The sequence below is a fragment of the Esox lucius genome, chromosome 6, assembly GCF_011004845.1.
Source record: "Esox lucius isolate fEsoLuc1 chromosome 6, fEsoLuc1.pri, whole genome shotgun sequence".
NCBI lineage: Eukaryota > Metazoa > Chordata > Actinopteri > Esociformes > Esocidae > Esox > Esox lucius.
In genome coordinates, this window is record NC_047574.1 from 8,791,020 (window position 1) to 8,809,376 (window position 18,357).

Sequence of the window (18,357 nt, forward strand, 5' to 3'; positions counted from 1 at the left end):
GAGTTCCTCAATTGGTAGGGGTGTCCACATACATTTGGCCATAACATTTACCAGCTACCTTGATAGGTCCACACTTACATATTTACTGCCAATGGGTGTGGCTGAAATGGGTGTGGCAATAATTAGTGGGGGTGTCCACATACATTTGGCCATAGTGTATGTAAGCTACCTTGACATTTATATATTTACTGGCATTCGTGGTGTACTAGTTAGCACTAATAGTATGTTAGGGTCCATGGATGTCCCAAACCCAGTGTTATAGGGTTGCACATCCACAGCCAGCTATATTATTCTGTAACGACACATGCACTCTAGCTCCATCTTCAACATATTCATGAGTGAAAGGGAAACAGAATATTACAATGTGATCTTGTATCAGGGCCAAACTATGTATCCAGCCAAACACTTCACCACATCTAGAGTTCAGTTCATTTATCAAATTGAAGTGCATCGGACAATGTCAATTTCAATCAAGCAACGCCACAACCAATGACTTAAACATGCTTAATAGTTATCCACTTTAACATGCACACGTACAGCAAAGACAAGCCCACATCAATCCAACTGTTTTATTTAAACAGCATTTTTATTCATACGCAGTATAATTGCATTTGGAAAAAAGGCGTAAGGTACAAGAAAAAGTCAAGTGTAATGAGAAAAAGAACATGAAACTACCACTTAAACACTAAATAACTTAGAATAGAAATCTTTTACATCTTTCAGTGGATTATAAATATGGCACCCTTAATGCGTGTGGACGTGCCGCCCAATTCGTATATTTTTTTCCCCCAATCACATAAGGACCCAATTATCTGTCTGGATCTTTGTCCTCAGATATGACTGCAATAACAGAAATATAATTAAATGAATTGGAATCCGCATTTAATACAATGGTTTGTCTGTTGTATTTATCCTACTTCTATACCAAAAATCCTGAAGGGAACTTCTAAAAAGCTGGGCCAAACTTAAAAAAAAAAAAAGATGATGTTATTTGGTGGAGAAAAAGAAATCAGAGAATTGGGCCGCCTGTTCAATCGCAGCCACTGTGACCTCAAGGTCTGCTGTTATCCAGTGTGACATTGGAAACTGACCCCTTACATTCAGCTTTGAACATTAATCCATCTTATTAAATTTGACCTACATGCACTGGAACAGCCTTTGAAATATCTAGTAGGTATATGATTGTATGCTAAGTCCCCCTGTGTGGAGCCTAACCAAGAAGTAGCTCCCGTTCCAGTGCTGTCAATTGTGTGGCAAAGAGACAAGTCCATACAGTATGCTAACAGAGCGCTTGCTGGGGGGCAGCAGAGTAGACCCAGCCCATTCAGGTGTACTAAGGACTGTTACCTTGCAGAAGCTTTAGTTGTATTAAAAGGTAGATTCAGTGATATGACGTAAATGCAAGTAAACCACAAAGTGGGTCGATTTCCACAACGACTAAGAATGTTGATGCGCAATGCTAAACTTCTCTGCTGTTTTGGTCCAGTGGCTACCACGCTTTAACAGAGGGAAGCAAACCTGTGCACATGCACCAGTGCTGTGTGACTGTGAGAGCAAAGTCTTGCATCTTGCTTATTGAAATATCTGTAGTGCTACTTGTGGCAACGTCATTTCGCTGAGCCAACCTTTAAATGGCCGTCTTACTCTTTTTTTTTTTTTTCTTGCATGTGTCTCTCTTGTCATTTACTTTAAGCATAATCAGAATCATTCTCAGCGTTTTCTGGTTTCAGTCCGGGGGTTTTCACATTTCTGGTTGCTCAGCTGTAAGTGTTGGTCGTGGCTCCGGAGACTCATAGCGTTGGTGGAAATTCCGTTTCCTTATTTTCTCAGGAGCTTTCCTCCACAGAACAATCTCCTGGTAACAATAGTACACCAAATATGTCAGAGTGATCCTATGTTAGGTTGATTTATGTTCATACTGAGGTAAGACAATTTTGTTTAATAATTGTTTTCTGATTTTTTAGATCAAACTAGTGTAATATTTAACTACTGTAATCTGTTGGGGTTAAAGACATTAGACAGTGTTCAAACAAAAAAGACAGAAAGGTAAATGGATGTTTAGTATGAAATGCTGTACCTGTTGTTTAAAGTATCTCCTGTCCTCTTCGTCCACCAGCACCAGGTTGAGGAAGTACCGCACAGAGAATTTCTTGTTGACATCCCTCATGGTGGCTGTGATGTCGTAGCCAGCCAAAAACAAACGAATGGGAATTGACTCTCCTGAGAGGGCAACAAAAGACTGATTAACAATGTACACTACCGGTCCAAAAGAAGTATGCTGGCTTGTTTGGGAACAACAACAAAATAAAACAGTAGATTAAATAATATTTGGACTTTCAAACCAACAGCATATTGTGCATACCTTTCACAGGCGCTCCATCCATAATCTCATACTTAGCAACAGTCTCCGTCTCTGTAGTGGTGCTAGGCCCTGCAATGGAATGCCACATGACCAAATACATGTATTCCACAATGATCTTTACACAAAAGCTGAGATTCCAGGGCCAGTTACAGGTTCTCATTAAATTAGAACCTTATGTACAGTGGATATAAAAAGTCTACACACCCCTGTTAAAATGCCAGGTTTTTGTGATGTAAAAGAATGAGACAAAGATAAATCATGTCAGAACTTTTTCCACTTTTAATCTGACCTATAATGTGAACAATTCAATTGAAAAACAAACTGAAATCTTCGAGGGGGATTTTTTTTTTAAACTTACAATAACCTGGATGCAAAGGTGTGCACACCCCCTTATAACTGGTTATGTGGCTGTGTTCAGAATTAACCAATCACATTCAAACTCATGTTAAATAGAAGTCATTACACACTTGCCATCATTTAAAGTGACTATGATTAATCACAAATGAAGATCAGCTGTTCTAGTAGGACGTTCCTGACATTTTCTTACTTGCATCTCAGAGCAAAAGCCATGGTCCGCAAAGAGCTTCCAAAGCATCAGAGGGATATCATTGTTGAAAGATATCAGTCACAAGAAGTTTACAATTTTTTTCCAAAGCATTAGATATACCATGGAACACAGTGAAGACAGTCATCATCAAGTGGAGAAAATATGGAACAACAGAGACATTAACAAGAACTGGGTGTCCCTCCAAAACTGATGAAAAGACGAGAAGAAAACTGGTCAGGGAGGCTTCCATGAGGCCTAAAGCAACATTAAAAGGAACTGCAGGAATTTCTGGCATGTCCTACATGTGACAACAGTCTCCCGTATTCTTCATATGAATGGGCTTTGGTGGCAAGACGGAAGCCTTTTCTTACAAAGAAAAACATCCAAGCCCGGCTGAAGTTTGCAAAAACAAACATCAAGTCTCCCAAAAACACTTGGGAAAATGTGATATGGTCTGCTGAAACCAAGTTTGAACCTTTTGGCCATATTTCCAAAATGTATTTTTGGAGCAAAAAACAACACTGCACATCACCCAAAGAACACCATACCCACAGTGAAGCATGGTGGTGGCAGCATTATGCTTTGGGGCTGTTCACCTTCAGCTGGAACTGGGGCCTTGGTCAGCGTGGAGGGAATTATGAACAGTTCCAAATACCAGGCAATTTTGGCACAAAACCAGGCGTCTGTTAGAAAGCTGAAGATGAAGAGGAAGTTCACCTTTCAGCACGACAACGACCCAAAGCACACATCCAAATCCACAAAAGCATGACTTAACCAGAAGAAGATTAACGGTTTGAAATGGCCCAGCCAGAGCCCAGACCTGAATCTAATTGAACATCTGTGGGATGATCTGAAGAGGGCTGTGCACAGGAGATGTCCTCGCAATCTGACAGATTTGGAGCGCTTTTGCAAAGAAGAGTGGGCAAATATTGCCACATCAAGATGAGCCACGCTAATAGACTCCTACCCACAAAGATTGAGTGCTGTAATAAAATTTAAGGGTGTGCACACTTATGCAACCAGGTAATTGTGAGTTTTTTATTTTTCCCCCTCAAAGATTTCAGTTTGTTTTTCAATTGAACTGTTCGTGTTATAGGTCACATTAAAGGTGGAAAAGGTTCTGACATGATTTATCTTTGTCTCATTCTTTTCAAGAACCTGACATTTTAACAGAGGTAGATTAACTGTAGATTTTTATATCCACTGTATTTTAAGTGACCTATCCTTTTCTCACCTATTCCAGTCATTTCCTTCTTGATCAACTGAAGTTCCATGTGCTGGATTTTGATTCTCACCAGAAGGAAGTAGATTTTACCCACAATTACATCTTTCAAGTGGTATCTAAGAGAGCCAGATCAGGTCAGGTCAAAATTAGGTAAAATGTAGAAATCCTGAATCTGTCACAGATTTTAACAAATTTACAACAATTGTTAAAAGCGATTTAAACGCATACATGTCTTGTTGTGGTACATGTCTTACTTGGACTTGTTGTATTCAAACTCTATGTGTAGACAGTCTTCAATCCCAACCTCCATCTTGATGGAGTTGTTCACATCAGGGTAAGTGGCCAACTGGTGAACAATAAGGTCATATTCTTTCACCAGATCTGACAGTCTCCTCACTATTGTCACTTTGAGGAAATATCTGTAGGACAATAGGAGAGTAATGGGTGGCTTAAAGCAATGCATATTGCAAATGACAGTGGTTTTAAAATTTACAACAAGGCTGATGCAACAATAACAATAAAAAGCCAAATTATGGCGTTACATCAAAAGCCTTGTCAATCAAAACGTCGGTAGAGACGATGCAGGAGACACCTGGGTATAAGAGTCTTGTAAACTTACCGCAGCCGGACGTTTGCTCCAACGTAAGATTCATAAGGCTTCTCCACTTGCATGAACTCAAAGTCGTAGCTTCGATTCTGGGTCAACTCCCCAGGCAGAGCAAGTTCCTTCACCAGATTCACAAACTCATGTGTGTTGCTTTTATCACTGAAGAGCTCTGAAAAGGAGAGCATACACTTAAAACACCTGTGTTATTGTCATCATCGAACCACACAAAGGTACCTTAAAGTTAAACTTTTGGCATATGATAAGATGTTCGGGTAAATGTCTGAATGCTCAGTAATAAACAAGGAGTCCTAACAAAATCACTCCGCACTGATATGTGTGGGGCACTACAAATCACATGGCAAGCCCAGTTAACCATAAATGAGACTGACAGTGCAAATGGTTTGTGAACCAATAAACAATGCATGGCTGGTGTTTGGAACTCACCAATCTGCCCAACAAACTCAATACGAATCCCTTGGTGTTCTAGTCTTTTCCCTGACTGCCTCACATTGAGATTCACCTTAAAGAATAAAAGAAAATCAGACACATATACATAAAAATCTGTCAGGTTCACAGAATTGATTAAATGTGTGTCATGTCACCTGTGTATCTGCAATGCTCACCTTTCCAGAGACAGATTCTCCATCATAAAACAGATAGTTCTTCTCAACTTTTCCATCCTCTGTCTTAAGTTCTGCTGTCTTCCTTGTCTCAGCGTCATTGAGTAGAACATCAATTTCACAAACAGGACCAAATAAACCACCCAGGAAACTCTGAAACATTTAAAAAGATTGTATTTTTCTACTGCACATAAAATCAAATACACTGGTAATTAAATAAATAACATATATATAACCAAGTCAGATATAATTATGAAGCTTACTAATATGGGAGGGGCTAAAATATGGGTGTTTTGTCCAGTTACAGTATGTGGTATCACAAAATATTTTACAATGGATTCTCGCCAAGACGAGACGATAATGTAGCTAGTAACCAAGCTAACTAATAGCCAGCATATTGCAAACGTAAAACCACATGTACTACAAAATATCATATTTACAGCCTTGTTCTACATCCCCTTTTAGAGAGTAAATCGCTTGATCAAGTCATCAATATTTTGTGATTATTAGTGACATAAAAATTTTAGCTAGCATGTCTTCGAATAGATTTCTGAAATTTCGGTGGAAATATAGTCATTTTCAGGAGGACGGCGACGTAGCTAAAAATACCACAACCTCGTCCTATCTGCCACTGACCCCAGTTATTGGACGCTTTACTAATTTGTTCAATTACGTTATATAATTTTTTTCTTTTTGTTGAAAATTATTCTTCATAATCTTCTGAAGTGTTTACTAGAAGGTTTTAGCCACAGTTCCATGCTGGTCTACATCAGGTGTTGGTCTAGCTGAAAGGGTTTATTTAATAGCAAAGCGTACTTTACCGTTGACGTTGTTATCCGGTCTATCCCAATTGTTTACTTGTCTTGAGACGATTTAGTTCATCAAACCACCGATAATAAGGAGTGGCCGCTAGGGGACGTTAGCTCGGTACAATACAGATGTTATGTATAATCTAGATAGTTGTGTTAGATATTCTACCTCGTCTCGTCGATACAACACATGTTTACTGCGTTACGTTAGTCTTCACTTGTCACTTCTTATAAAGCCATTGAATTAACCAAATACTTACACATAGCTAATGACGTTTAGGTGTACAATATACTAGCTACAGTAGTTAGCCTGAACCTGCCCAGAGCAGGAAACGTAGAATGACGGGTCTCGTCTGCTCTCAGCCCATAGTGGCTCGAACAACTTGTTCACTTGCACTGATCGTAAGTGGCAAACAAGACACTAATAAAGTTATCTATCTGGATTGAATTTAGCAAGGACGGTGAGAAGGCTTCCGAGGTCAGTGTTTGTGACCTGTGCTGGGTTTACCAGAGAGCAACGTTTATGCATATGCTTTCCCGAAACACAACGTTACGCTACGCTAGTAGCCGTTAGCCAAGCTAGCAGAAAAAAATAATTAAAAAAAACTAAGGGCCCGTCGATTACAGTCTCTTTCACATATTTATAATTGAAATACACTTGCTATCTATGTTACACCTTTCATTTTCTACTCACCATTTCAGCTGTTTAAACAGTTGTAGACAGCTAACTAGCCTCCGTGTTGCTAATTTCTGTGATGAAAGTAGAGGAGCAAAGGGTCTGTGAATACAGAAGCAATGGCAACCCAGACTATTGAAAATAAAAGTCCGATATTAGAGCTACTACAGGAGGCAAGTTGTAGGCCAGGTTGTTGATGATAAAACGTATTTTGTGTGCACATTTTAAATAATTATATAAAAAAAAAAGATATAACCATTTATTGGTGACACGATTGTCTTTAGAATTTGAATGCATTTACTTTTTTTATTGTTCCCCACTGGGACTCAAGGCAGGGAACTGTGGGTTCATCTCTGTCCATCCGTCCATATCTCACACATGATATCACCAGTGAAGACACCACTGGCCCAATACAGTATGGCAAAACTTGGCTGTTTGCAGCGTAAGGTTTTGCCATTTACATTTATTGTCCAAATGGTGGCGCTATAAAACAACAATGATAACTTTGCAAGCTCAAACCCTCAACACATTTGATCTAAAATCATGCAATTTGGTGCATGATTTTAAGGTCCCTGTCCTTGCGGTCAACAAAATTGCTTCAGGGACCTGTAAGGTTTTGAAAGATGGAATTTCTGGAATTATACATTTAGTTAAAACACTCATCTGGTATAAAAACGTCCCCAAAGGTTCATGTGACAGCAAAGTGGTGAAACATACAGGAGAGAGGATTCACAGCAATGCTGCAGTAGTAGGCATGTCTAATGTGGCTTTTATTATTTTATTTAACAAACACTGCCAAATAAACTTCCTATGCACTGTTTAAAGACGGCTGAATAAATTTCGATTTCATTTGGAAATATCTCTATTCAGTTACTTTCTTAATAAAAGATTTAGAGTATCCTTATTAGCTTTTAGGTTACAGTGACAATCAAGCATAACTTTTATTTTGACAGAGAAATATGGACTATGAATCCTCTTGTTGCAAACATCACATTTTATAATCCATGCAATATCATGTGACCTAAAGTCACATTCAGTAGAGCAGTGTTGTCTTTAAAGTCACAAGCCATACTTTGTTTGTCAGACAACTGGACAACTTGGTTCACTAAATCTAAGGGTTACGGCTGCAGAAATGTAACCACCCTCTTGTGCAAAGATGGAACTAGGAATTAGTGATCCAAATTATAGACACTTAGCTTGAAGATAGGAAAAAACACCATAGGCTACAAGCCCAATCTGTATACAAAAATGAGTTCTCTCTACAATACAGGCTGGTGCAGGCTGGCCTGGATTATAGAGATATAGTCTACATGAAAGCAACAGTTCCTACACTTAAATAATTAGACCGTAAACCATTAGATTCGGTCTCACTCTGCCGTTTGATTTATCTCTGGTGACAGTTTTAGGACTCCTCATTATGTTTTGTATAAAAGTTGGTATGAACTTTGCTGTCAATGTTATTTATTTTTTGCTGTTGTAATACACAATCCCATGTGTTACACATAACAAACTGCAATCATGTGTGAACCTTATTTGTCCTCTGTATACCAGAATCCGGCCAAAATTGGTTATTTTGCATAACAGAAAACACTTAGTGATTGGTTATAACATCCTACTAAGCAGGTGATCACTGGTGTTTGTTGCAATGGGAAAAGGCCATAATTGTTAATTGGACATTGTCATATAAAGAGGTGAAAGAACTGGGGTAAGAATATGAGTATAAGTAAAAAAAAAAAAAAAAAAAAGAAAAAGATTGACCTTTTATCCAATGGTGTTTGAAAAGTTAATCTGAAATATAGGTGCAGGTAGGCTTTGTACAAAAACCTTTATCCTGATAAACACACAGAAAAACATTTTATATAAGAATATTTCATTAGAAAGTTGGACTTTTTGTGTTTTAAGTCACAGTTGATCACCATAATGCAACTTACTTTTAAGGCTGTCTTTGATAAGTAACTTCAGTGGCGTTTTTATATGTAAAAAATGTGTGGGGCACAAACCATTTCAAAATATAGGATACATACCAGTAAAGCTACACAACTCCCTCTTGCTACTGATGTGTTTATTTAACACATCAACAAACAGCGTGGCTCCACAAAACACTTAACGACAGAGCGGCTTTCTTCTACCAGCTGTTGTAGTACACATACTGGAGAGAGAGAGAGAGACCTTCTTGTGTAATTGCTCTCCTCTCTCACACACATGTTAAATTACCACTGTCAAAGGCCAATTAATGCTTTGAGTCGCAGCTGTCCCATGGTATTGCGAGTGAAGGTTTTTACCCTCTTCGAGGTGGATAAGTTCTTCTCTGACTCGGATGTCGTCATAGGTTGTTATAATAATTTTCTGCAGAGGGACGGTCACAGCAAAAGCCTCCTCTTTTTCTTATGGATGGATCTTAACAGAGACTGGGCCGTCTTACCAGTGTGAAGCTCAGTGTGGCGGTACAGAGTGGTCAGCTCAGACTTCAACTTTTCCTTGTTTCCTAGAGGCCATAGTTTCACCGCACAGGTCAAGCTCAGATGTAGGGAATGACAGGACAAATTGTGGGAAGAGCGAGCTGTCAACCAGCTTGGCAGCGATCAGGTGGTCACTTTGTGAAAACCTATGCTCCACCTATGCTCCACCTGGAAGCATCAGTTTGCTTCCGCATATTCTGGACATTCTCCTTGAAAAGGGTGAGCGCACTGCTAATCCCAGATGCATCGATGTTCTGGGATTAGCAGTGTTGTATAAAACATTAACGTCTGGCATAAGGAAGAAAAGTCCAGCAGCTGCAGAAAGGCTCGGTCCCGGAGTTTTTTTGATAGGCCGTATGCCTCACTTATGGTGGCCTCATCCCATCCTGGTTGTGTGCGTATGTCCTCCATACACAGGAGCAGCACAGCGCAGTTTTCCCAAACTGCATTGACAGTTCTACTTTTAAAGTTCCATCGTACTGCGGGTGGCCTTGGAATGCGTCTCTGTTGCCTCAGCAAGTGCCGCAAACACGTTTTGGAGCGCCAGAGAAAAAGGTGGCAAAATCTGTTAAATCTGAAGAAGAAAAAACATCTTCAGGATGCTTATCCTTGCTGAACAAAGTTGCTGCAAGGTCTAGTTCAGTTAGTGAGTATAGCAGTGAACGTACTGGGCATGTGGGTATGTCTCTTTCAATGAGCGTTTGTACCCCTCGTACGTTTCCACTCGATCATTACTGCCGCACCATCATAAGTCTGAGCGATCAGCTTTTCTCCCAGCTTCAGTGGTTTCAGCACACCCTTGATGCTATTAGAGAGGCCGAGTCCAGTTTTATCTTTGTCTTCCACGATCTCCAAAAACCTCCCTGTCACTATTGTGTTGTGAGGCAACATGTATCGCAACACAACCACCATTTGTGATTTACAGGAGACATCTCATCTGCCTGTATGGCAACAAATTATGTATCGTCCACATACATACAGTCTAACAGTTCGTTTTGTACAGTGCTAGATGTCCCTTTGAAGGTGGGCTGAGCGTCATATTGCCTCTTAAGTATTGAATCGCCCTCACACATATTGTCGAAAATGCATCTGAATATCCCAGGATTCAGGGAGTCCACCGACTCGTGCCCCCGCACATAGTTTAATAGATGTTATGATCTGACTAAGAACGTACCTGTTTTCCTCCACCTGTTTGTTATGCTGCTCGATGGGGCGCCTGTATGAACTGTCAACTTAGGCTGCGACATTTACCCTTCCAAGTAAGCCCAATTTCACAGCATTGTCCAGATGACTCCCGCTGCTCTCATGTTTTGCAGTCCTCTCAGAAAGATATTTCAAATCTTTGTAACCCGTCTTCGACCGTACCATCTCCACCAAATAGCTGACATGAAAAACAGTAAACCCGCGGTTACTTTTACCAGCTGTTTGAGTGATGACAATATCCCTTGGCTGATGGGCACCAAGTCGCTTTACTTCAAGTTTCCCTGCCAAATTAAGGGTTTCAAACCGGTGCTCGAGTATGAAATCCACTTTATTCATTTTCTCAAGTTATCTGGCGTTTGTGAAGCTAACGAGCAGTTGAAGAGTACCTATGATAAAAGAGTACCTATGACTTCTACATGCTTTGTAAGTGGGAAAATACTTGTTCTCCCCACTGTACGAAATGATGCTGTAGTGGGGCTACCTGCTGTCAACCCCACTTGGCATCAAATTTGTGTGATCTACATTGATCACACTAACATTCTGAGCATGCGTATTAATATTTTCACACATACAATGTACATTGCATTGTGAGAGAGGGGCTAGCCCCACATTCACACTTAGCCTATGGCCTACTCCTGCGAACTTGAATTGGCAGAACACAGTAGCAAGGCAGGGACCAATGAACATGAAATAAAATCCTAACACAAATGATATGCACTTTAGGAAGATGCTATATTCATAGATAATAAATTATAGGAAGTAATCTTAGAGAAATAAAAAAAAAGTGATTTCTGTTGACAATAGGTGGTGCTGTTCCGCACCTGCCCCTAATGACCAGTCGCATCTGGGTAACTGTTGTTTTGAAGGATTAATCGACTGGAACTGCTACTTAGATGGATTTGTCTGAAAGCCTCAGTGGCCTGTTTTCTTAAAGATATTACTCTAGTGCTCAGAAAGAAAGAGAAAGAAATACTGACTTCTGCTGGTGAAACCCAAATCCTTTCAGTCAAATTATAGAGATGTTGGACAGAGCTATGTTGGGTGGTCAGTCATTAAATAGGTGTTATCTGGCAAGTGTTCGTTGTGTCTTGATTTTTCTTTTTGTGAGCATTGAGTCTTTTTCGGTCCAGCCCTCCCATGTAAGCCAAGATTTTGCAGTTTCTTTCTGACAGTCCTGACTAATGCATTTTGAAATTGTGGCAATAGAGCCTTTTTTGATCTTGATATGATGTTTCTACACACACTATGTTCAAGACCAAACCAGACCAAGTACCTAAACCTCAACGAAGGCTGGACCCTCTCATTTTCTAATAATTTGCTTGCTTTGATGCACCTGATTCTAATTTGAGACATTTTATGGAATGTTTGAAGTGAAGTGAAGGGGTGCACTTACTTTTTCTGCCCCATGAAATAGCGTTTTGGTTGATGTTAATTGCATAAATAGTTTCAGTTACATTTTTTGTGTAATTTGTTAATTTTGGTTACAGTTATACATAAATGTGTTTGGAATTTAGCTCAGACATCTATGTGTTAAATGTTTTTTTTTAAAGAAAACTTAACGTACATCCCAGTATTAATGTATCTTTTTGCTCCCCACTGCCGAAGTCACTCTGTGAATTTCAGCTGCAACAAAATAACATTGAACACTGCTTGGAGCAAGATACAGTAGCAGCTTAAAGGTGGGTTTGGATTCACCATAAGTCCTCGCTAAATAAACATTTGACTTATAAACCGTTGAATGATTGAAATATGTTTATTTTTAACTTATTTATCTAAACATTTTGTTGGATGATAAATGCAGCATTATATCGTCACATGTGACTATTGTAGAATAGTGAACAATGACTAAAGAGTTGAAGGGGAAGTGTTTATTATGTTGTAGATTTAATGGCAAAAGTAAAAAAGCACAATATATCACAGTTAACCACGTTTCATAACCATTTGAAAAATATAAGTGATCGATCAACAAAAAATATGGTTACATGTGAAATGTAATTAATTACATTCTCTAAAATTTGAGCATTCACAAATAAGAGCAATATAATCTCTCAGGTCCCATGGGAAAATAACTAAACCGTGCAAATTATGCTTTAACCACAAAGTTATTCAAATCAATGTTAAGACTGTCAAACACAATCTTACATAGCCAAGCATGAATAGCTGAGAGGGAAAAGGCATAGTGCTACATCTTTTTCAAGATGCAAATGGCACCAACCAAAACATAACAGTTTAAATGGGAATCCTGTCACGCAGTCATGAGAGCTTGCCAGATCCAATACATTTTGTACAACCGGATTGATATTCAAATCTCAATCTTTTTTACGTTATGCAAGGCTACATGATCAGGTGGTCCTCTTTTAATTCCTGAGCATGAGGCAGAGCCTGATCCACTGGCATTGTGAATTCAGCATAGTCAACGCCGTACACATCTCCAGAGCCCTGGTCAGCCAAGAAGGGTCCCGTAGCAGAACCCTCGCCTGACTGCTCCTCCAGCTCTGAGACAGTTTCTTTTTGCACTCTGAGAGAAAAACAAAAACAGAGGACAATTAGCGATTACAGACTACATCCTTTGAGCTCTTCCTGTGATTTTTCCCTATGATTTTTCCCTATGAAGCCATGGTGTCTGTACGTATCCAAAACACCCACCAGGTTGGGCTCTGTTTCCCCTATTTGTTCAACAATATTTCACCAAGCGGCTATTTGATATTTGTTTACTTCTTCAACATTTGGTAGTATGATAACTGGCAATGTTGTCAAAATGTATGATATAATTAGGTGTGTGTTTCAATTACTAAACCATTGAGGGGGCAGGGTGTGTGAGCCCTGTAACACAATGTTACCATCATAATAGGGAAGTAAACATTATAGATAAGTAAACTTACCAGTACTTTTAACAACTGTAGTCTAGTACACAAAATATTAGGGGCATACTTCCCACATCCATCAGTTCATACCATCACGAAAAATAGATTTGGTTCAAATTGCTTCAATTGTTTCAACTGAAGCAATTTGGTTCAATTGTTGTCAGATTAATGTCCTTTTCTCCTTTACCCCACAACCAGGATGTTCACGCTTCTCTCATTTCTCTCATTTGCTATGTCGTGACTGAATGCTAGTATCTGCTTTTTGTTTTTCAATGCCCTTCGATCATGTTTCCTTCATCAGGATATGTGTATGGAAGACACCACCTCAATCAAGGCTAGCCGTCACCAAGCAAACAAGTGTCACCTGGTAAAAGCAAGGGTGAACACTGCATTGCAAAAATTAACATGCCACATGCAATGTGCATTTCTTCCCATGAAAACCGAATGATTTTTTACTATTTTCAGACGGAAAATTAGATAAAGCCGGAGTGAAATATTAACCCTTGTGTCGTGAACGATAAGGCTTTTTGTATCAGGTGAGATGTTCATAATTAAACTACAAGTCAATAGCGTAGATGTGGTATTGTTAGTGCTGATATGATGGTTGATGGAACTTCATTTTCCAGCAAATTAAACAAGAGCAGGTCTGAGATCCCCAAACAAGAGATAATTCTGTAAAGACTAGAATATGGAGCTCCTTTTTGTTGAATCTGCAGTTGTTGTTTAACCGTAAACTGTCATCACTCTGTTGTGGTTTACAATGTGTGCGTGACAGTTGTAGAGTGAATGGTCAATAATAAAACATGAAAAGAGCAAATGTATTGAGATGTCTTCAGACAAATGTCTCAAGACAGTGGTATTTCCAAGACGTGTCTATACGCAATATGTATTAAGGCACATCCACACATCAGATGACCCAAGACATGGTTATGGCTAAGATAGTACTTGGGGGAATTGGCCCATCCACACCCCTGTGTACTTCAAAACTCATGAATCCATGGGATTACTGGCAAAATCCACATGACAGGGACCTTGACAGGTACTTCCGATGAAATTAAAATTCAGTTTGTGGCACATGCTGGTAAACACTATTCCAATGGACAGAATATCTTGCCAAGACATCCACTTAAGGGGAAGTGGTATATTAGGCCATATGCTAGTACATTTGTAGCTTCCTTTATAGAAAAAAAAAACATTTACTAAGAGCTGAGAGCAAATTACATAGCATTCTCTCCAGTCTAATATCAGCGGAGACACAGTACTGTGATGAGATCAAAAATGTATGAAGATGATAATGATATCAAAACTGTATGATTAGATGGCTAAAACCCAATGGGTTGTAGTTCTAGTGTGTATCTATTTGCTGGATAATGTAGAAATATAACGCAGGCCCACAGTGTGTATTTTACACTAATAGCAACTCATCAAAGCACTGACATCCTGTTTGCTATCATCAGTCTCGGAATGAGACGTTATCAGATCAAGGACATGCGAGTCACAGTGCGTACCTAGTAGTATGATGGTGTCATCAATACAATTTCCTGCCAGAGATTGTGTAGTGATTCGTGCAGTGTTATTGCTCAAGTGTTTGTGACAGAATGTGTCAATGTCCCGTTATTGTAAAATCATCCGTTGCCATCTTATGAAGCAAACAAAGAATTAAACATCAAACAGTTGTGTCACATCATGTTCCTCTGGTCTAATAATACAAATCTGAGGTGACGTATACTTACATATCCTTTACAGCAGTAGAGGGGAGTCTATCAGGTGGCCCAGGCAATTCCACCAAGGGACCCCTCTGTGTCTGGCAGTTGGCGTTCTTGGAGTCTGGTCGGCAATTGACCCACATATATCTGCCTTTTGTTGGTGCACCTGTTTTTACATGAACATAGATCATTTATGACCGAGGATCTTCAAGGAAATTATACCAAAAAAAATGTGTATCTGCTATTGTAGAAAGATCTAGAACCAAAGCCACAGTAACTTGCTATATTTCCCTAAATACAGTGTTGTCAAAAAATTTGTCCCCCTTATAATTTCCTAATTTTCCAAAACGTAAAAAATGGAGCTACCAACACAATATATTTTTCATTAATTTTTCCCCCCCGAATGCCATGGACTGAGTCCATGAGCCGATTGCAGAATTCATAATTGCTTCAAGGTACTTTGATTGCAAAGCATCCCTAAAACATCACACTTCAACAGCCACACTTTGATATTGGGTCAATACTTTGGTATGCAGTGTTTGGCTTTTCCCAGACATAACAGGACCCATTTTGACAGAAAAGCTACACGTTCAACTTCAGTAAGTCACAAGTCATGGGCAGGGTATTCCAGAAGTGTGTGTGAAACTTTTGAACAAAATGGTTCATGCCATATGTCATGCAGCAAAACAATAATCCAAAACAATCAGAGTCTGCATCCCAATGTCTGAAAAACAATACAATTTAATGTCTTGGAATGACCAAGTCAGGGGCCAGACTTAAACTTACAGAAGATGTTGTGGCAGGGCATGAAATTAGTTTCTAAGTTTCAAAAAAACAAAACACACAACAAACAAATATTGTGCTGAATTATACTGAGGTAAAGCTGCATGAAAAATGTGACAACTTGAACAGCAATGTGAGAGTCTTGTCAACCACTACCGGAAGTGTTTGGTAGAAGTAATTGTGCATAACCTGTTATTAAGTGAAAGAGGTCAATTCACAAAGCTTTCCTTGGGGACAATGGTTGTCTATAACCTGGTTCAATAAATAAATGAAATATGTAGCATATACATATTTTGCATTCTTTCTTTACCCAGAATTCCTTTAATATTACATTTTGTTTCATGATCTGAAAACATTCTGAGAGAGAAACATTTTGAAAATCTGAATGAGTACACAGCACAGAAAAGTGAGGTTTTTCTGTGACCTTATAGGTGGATGCAAAAAAAGTCCTAAAGAAAAGTCCTAAACTAATGTAATGTGATTTAAAATGTTCTTCTCCATTATGGCACTTAGCTACCAAATTCCCTGAGTATAGCATTCTATAGGGCTGTATGCCTGTCTTACCTAACTATCTTGTGTATGCCCTAACTGTAACTTTCGGGATAGGAGTGTCTGCTTCATGACCAGTAAAGTTGTTTTTGGGATACCTTTCAACAAAATCTCAACTGGGGTCGTATTTAAAAGAGCTTCGGAGTACAAGCACTGATACCTTACAGTGACTACAGCGGGCAGAGGGATCCTGGGCAATACTCTAGCCTTCTAACCTGAGACGTTTGCTCATCTCTTGTTGTTCTTGTAATCTGTGAGTCATTTGTCAAAGTATACAAATGTAGTCTACAATTTAAGCATTTCTTGATTAGGAGTATACGGGCGATAACAGTGTATAATAATAATCGAAGACATTAAAATATCTTAATAGTTTGATTTAGGCGCAGAATAAATACTATATCAAATTACACTTTCACTTACGCAACCATCCATTTAATGGCTGATCGAAGTAATCAGCAACTTTGTTCAAACTTCTTCTGGTAGCGTATCAGAATTTTTTTTTTTACTCGTTCTACTAGACCAACTCTGCTCTATTCCGGTAGTGAAAGTGTCCTGTTGTCAGAAAAAGTTCAAACGAAAAAAAACAAGCTATGTAGATCGACATATCAGTAGTCTGTCAGGCATGCCAGGAAACATCCTAGATACACTTTCATTAAAAGGTATCTAGATGTTACTGTAACGAATCCTTACAATCCCTCACTTGGATAGCCTACTTTCTTCAATACTTCAATATGTGGCAAATGTAAAAAACAAAAAACAGATATATAAAAAAAAAAAACACTCACTCACCAAGACCGTTGTCTGTTAGGATGGAAATGACAGCCAATGTCAGGCATATCTTCAGACTCAGTATTCCCTTCATTATTTTGGATTCTGTAATGAGGAGACGTCAGTATATTCTTTAAGAATAACCTTTGTGTGTCTATATGACTAAATGCACTTAATCGCAACATAAACCCCTAACCCAGCCCACACGCGTCATTGTTTCCTGAAACCATGCGTAAGAAGTTTAACATCCGCAGTGGAAAGTTCTTGTCTTTTTTTCTTCCACCATCATTATAACGCCTAAAGATTATTTAAATGCATGAACATTTAACTACTAAATTGCTAGTTGTCACTGTAATATTGCAATAAACATTATCTTTTGACCAATCTTTTTATGGAAAATGACACAAAAAGTAAGTTTTTTCTTGGAACGAATAAATTATGAAATAGATCAATTTACAATAAGATATACAGTAAAACTATACATTAAGTGATTCGAGACAATTCTAAAAAGTTCATAGAATTGTGGATAGGGAATTGTCCTGAATTTCGATCTTATATGTGACTCATTTCTCAAGAATGCATTCCTTAGTTTCAAACTGCTTAGGATATGGCTGGTTGACGTGATATGGCCTTTTTGTGGTTCTGAGCGTCAAACACAAATAAATACAATTTAGATTTCTCAAAAAACGTTTTTATATTGTTCAGAACATGCTGTTTAATGTGAAAATACTGAACATTCATGCAAATTATCACTTAATTCCTCAAAGATTTTTAACTAAACATGAAAAACGTCATATGGTGTGACAGTCCCAAGCATGTTTGAATAAGTTTAAACTTGAATAAAACTAAGAAAAATAAATGCAATGTATTCAATAAGTATTCAATGAGTCCAGGAAAAATATTGTGAGTCAGCTCTGATCAAAAGCTCAGCTCTGTGACACTATATCATATTTTGTGACAGGTTTTGCTTGTCACATCATATGATCCATTCGTCACACCATATGATATTAACTTTATTTTCCTGTTATTTTACCCATTGAAGAAGACTGTACTTACACCATTTGTCATTCTTACTCATTACTAACTTACCCTTGTTTATATGACTGATTTACTTAGGGGTGGTTATTAATAATGAACATTTACCACTAGTTAATATTCAACACACTTAACTGTAAACAA

General features: G+C 38.6%; 2 protein-coding genes across 2 annotated transcripts; both read right to left on the reverse strand.

The window, feature by feature from the left end:
- Positions 1 to 1,669: 1,669 nt before the first annotated feature.
- On the reverse strand, positions 1,670 to 6,927 carry vps26a (VPS26, retromer complex component A). Its single transcript, NM_001304002.1, is given in 9 exon segments — positions 1,670 to 1,855; positions 2,078 to 2,220; positions 2,363 to 2,431; positions 4,144 to 4,250; positions 4,389 to 4,553; positions 4,754 to 4,910; positions 5,186 to 5,261; positions 5,365 to 5,514; positions 6,865 to 6,927. Coding segments are annotated over 9 exon segments (984 nt in total). The 5' UTR covers positions 6,868 to 6,927; the 3' UTR covers positions 1,670 to 1,741.
- Positions 6,928 to 12,364: 5,437 nt separating this feature from the next.
- On the reverse strand, positions 12,365 to 17,330 carry srgn (serglycin). The gene is given in 3 exon segments (NM_001304008.1): positions 12,365 to 13,026; positions 15,106 to 15,244; positions 17,200 to 17,330. Coding segments are annotated over 3 exon segments (396 nt in total). The 5' UTR covers positions 17,273 to 17,330; the 3' UTR covers positions 12,365 to 12,842.
- Positions 17,331 to 18,357: the final 1,027 nt, after the last annotated feature.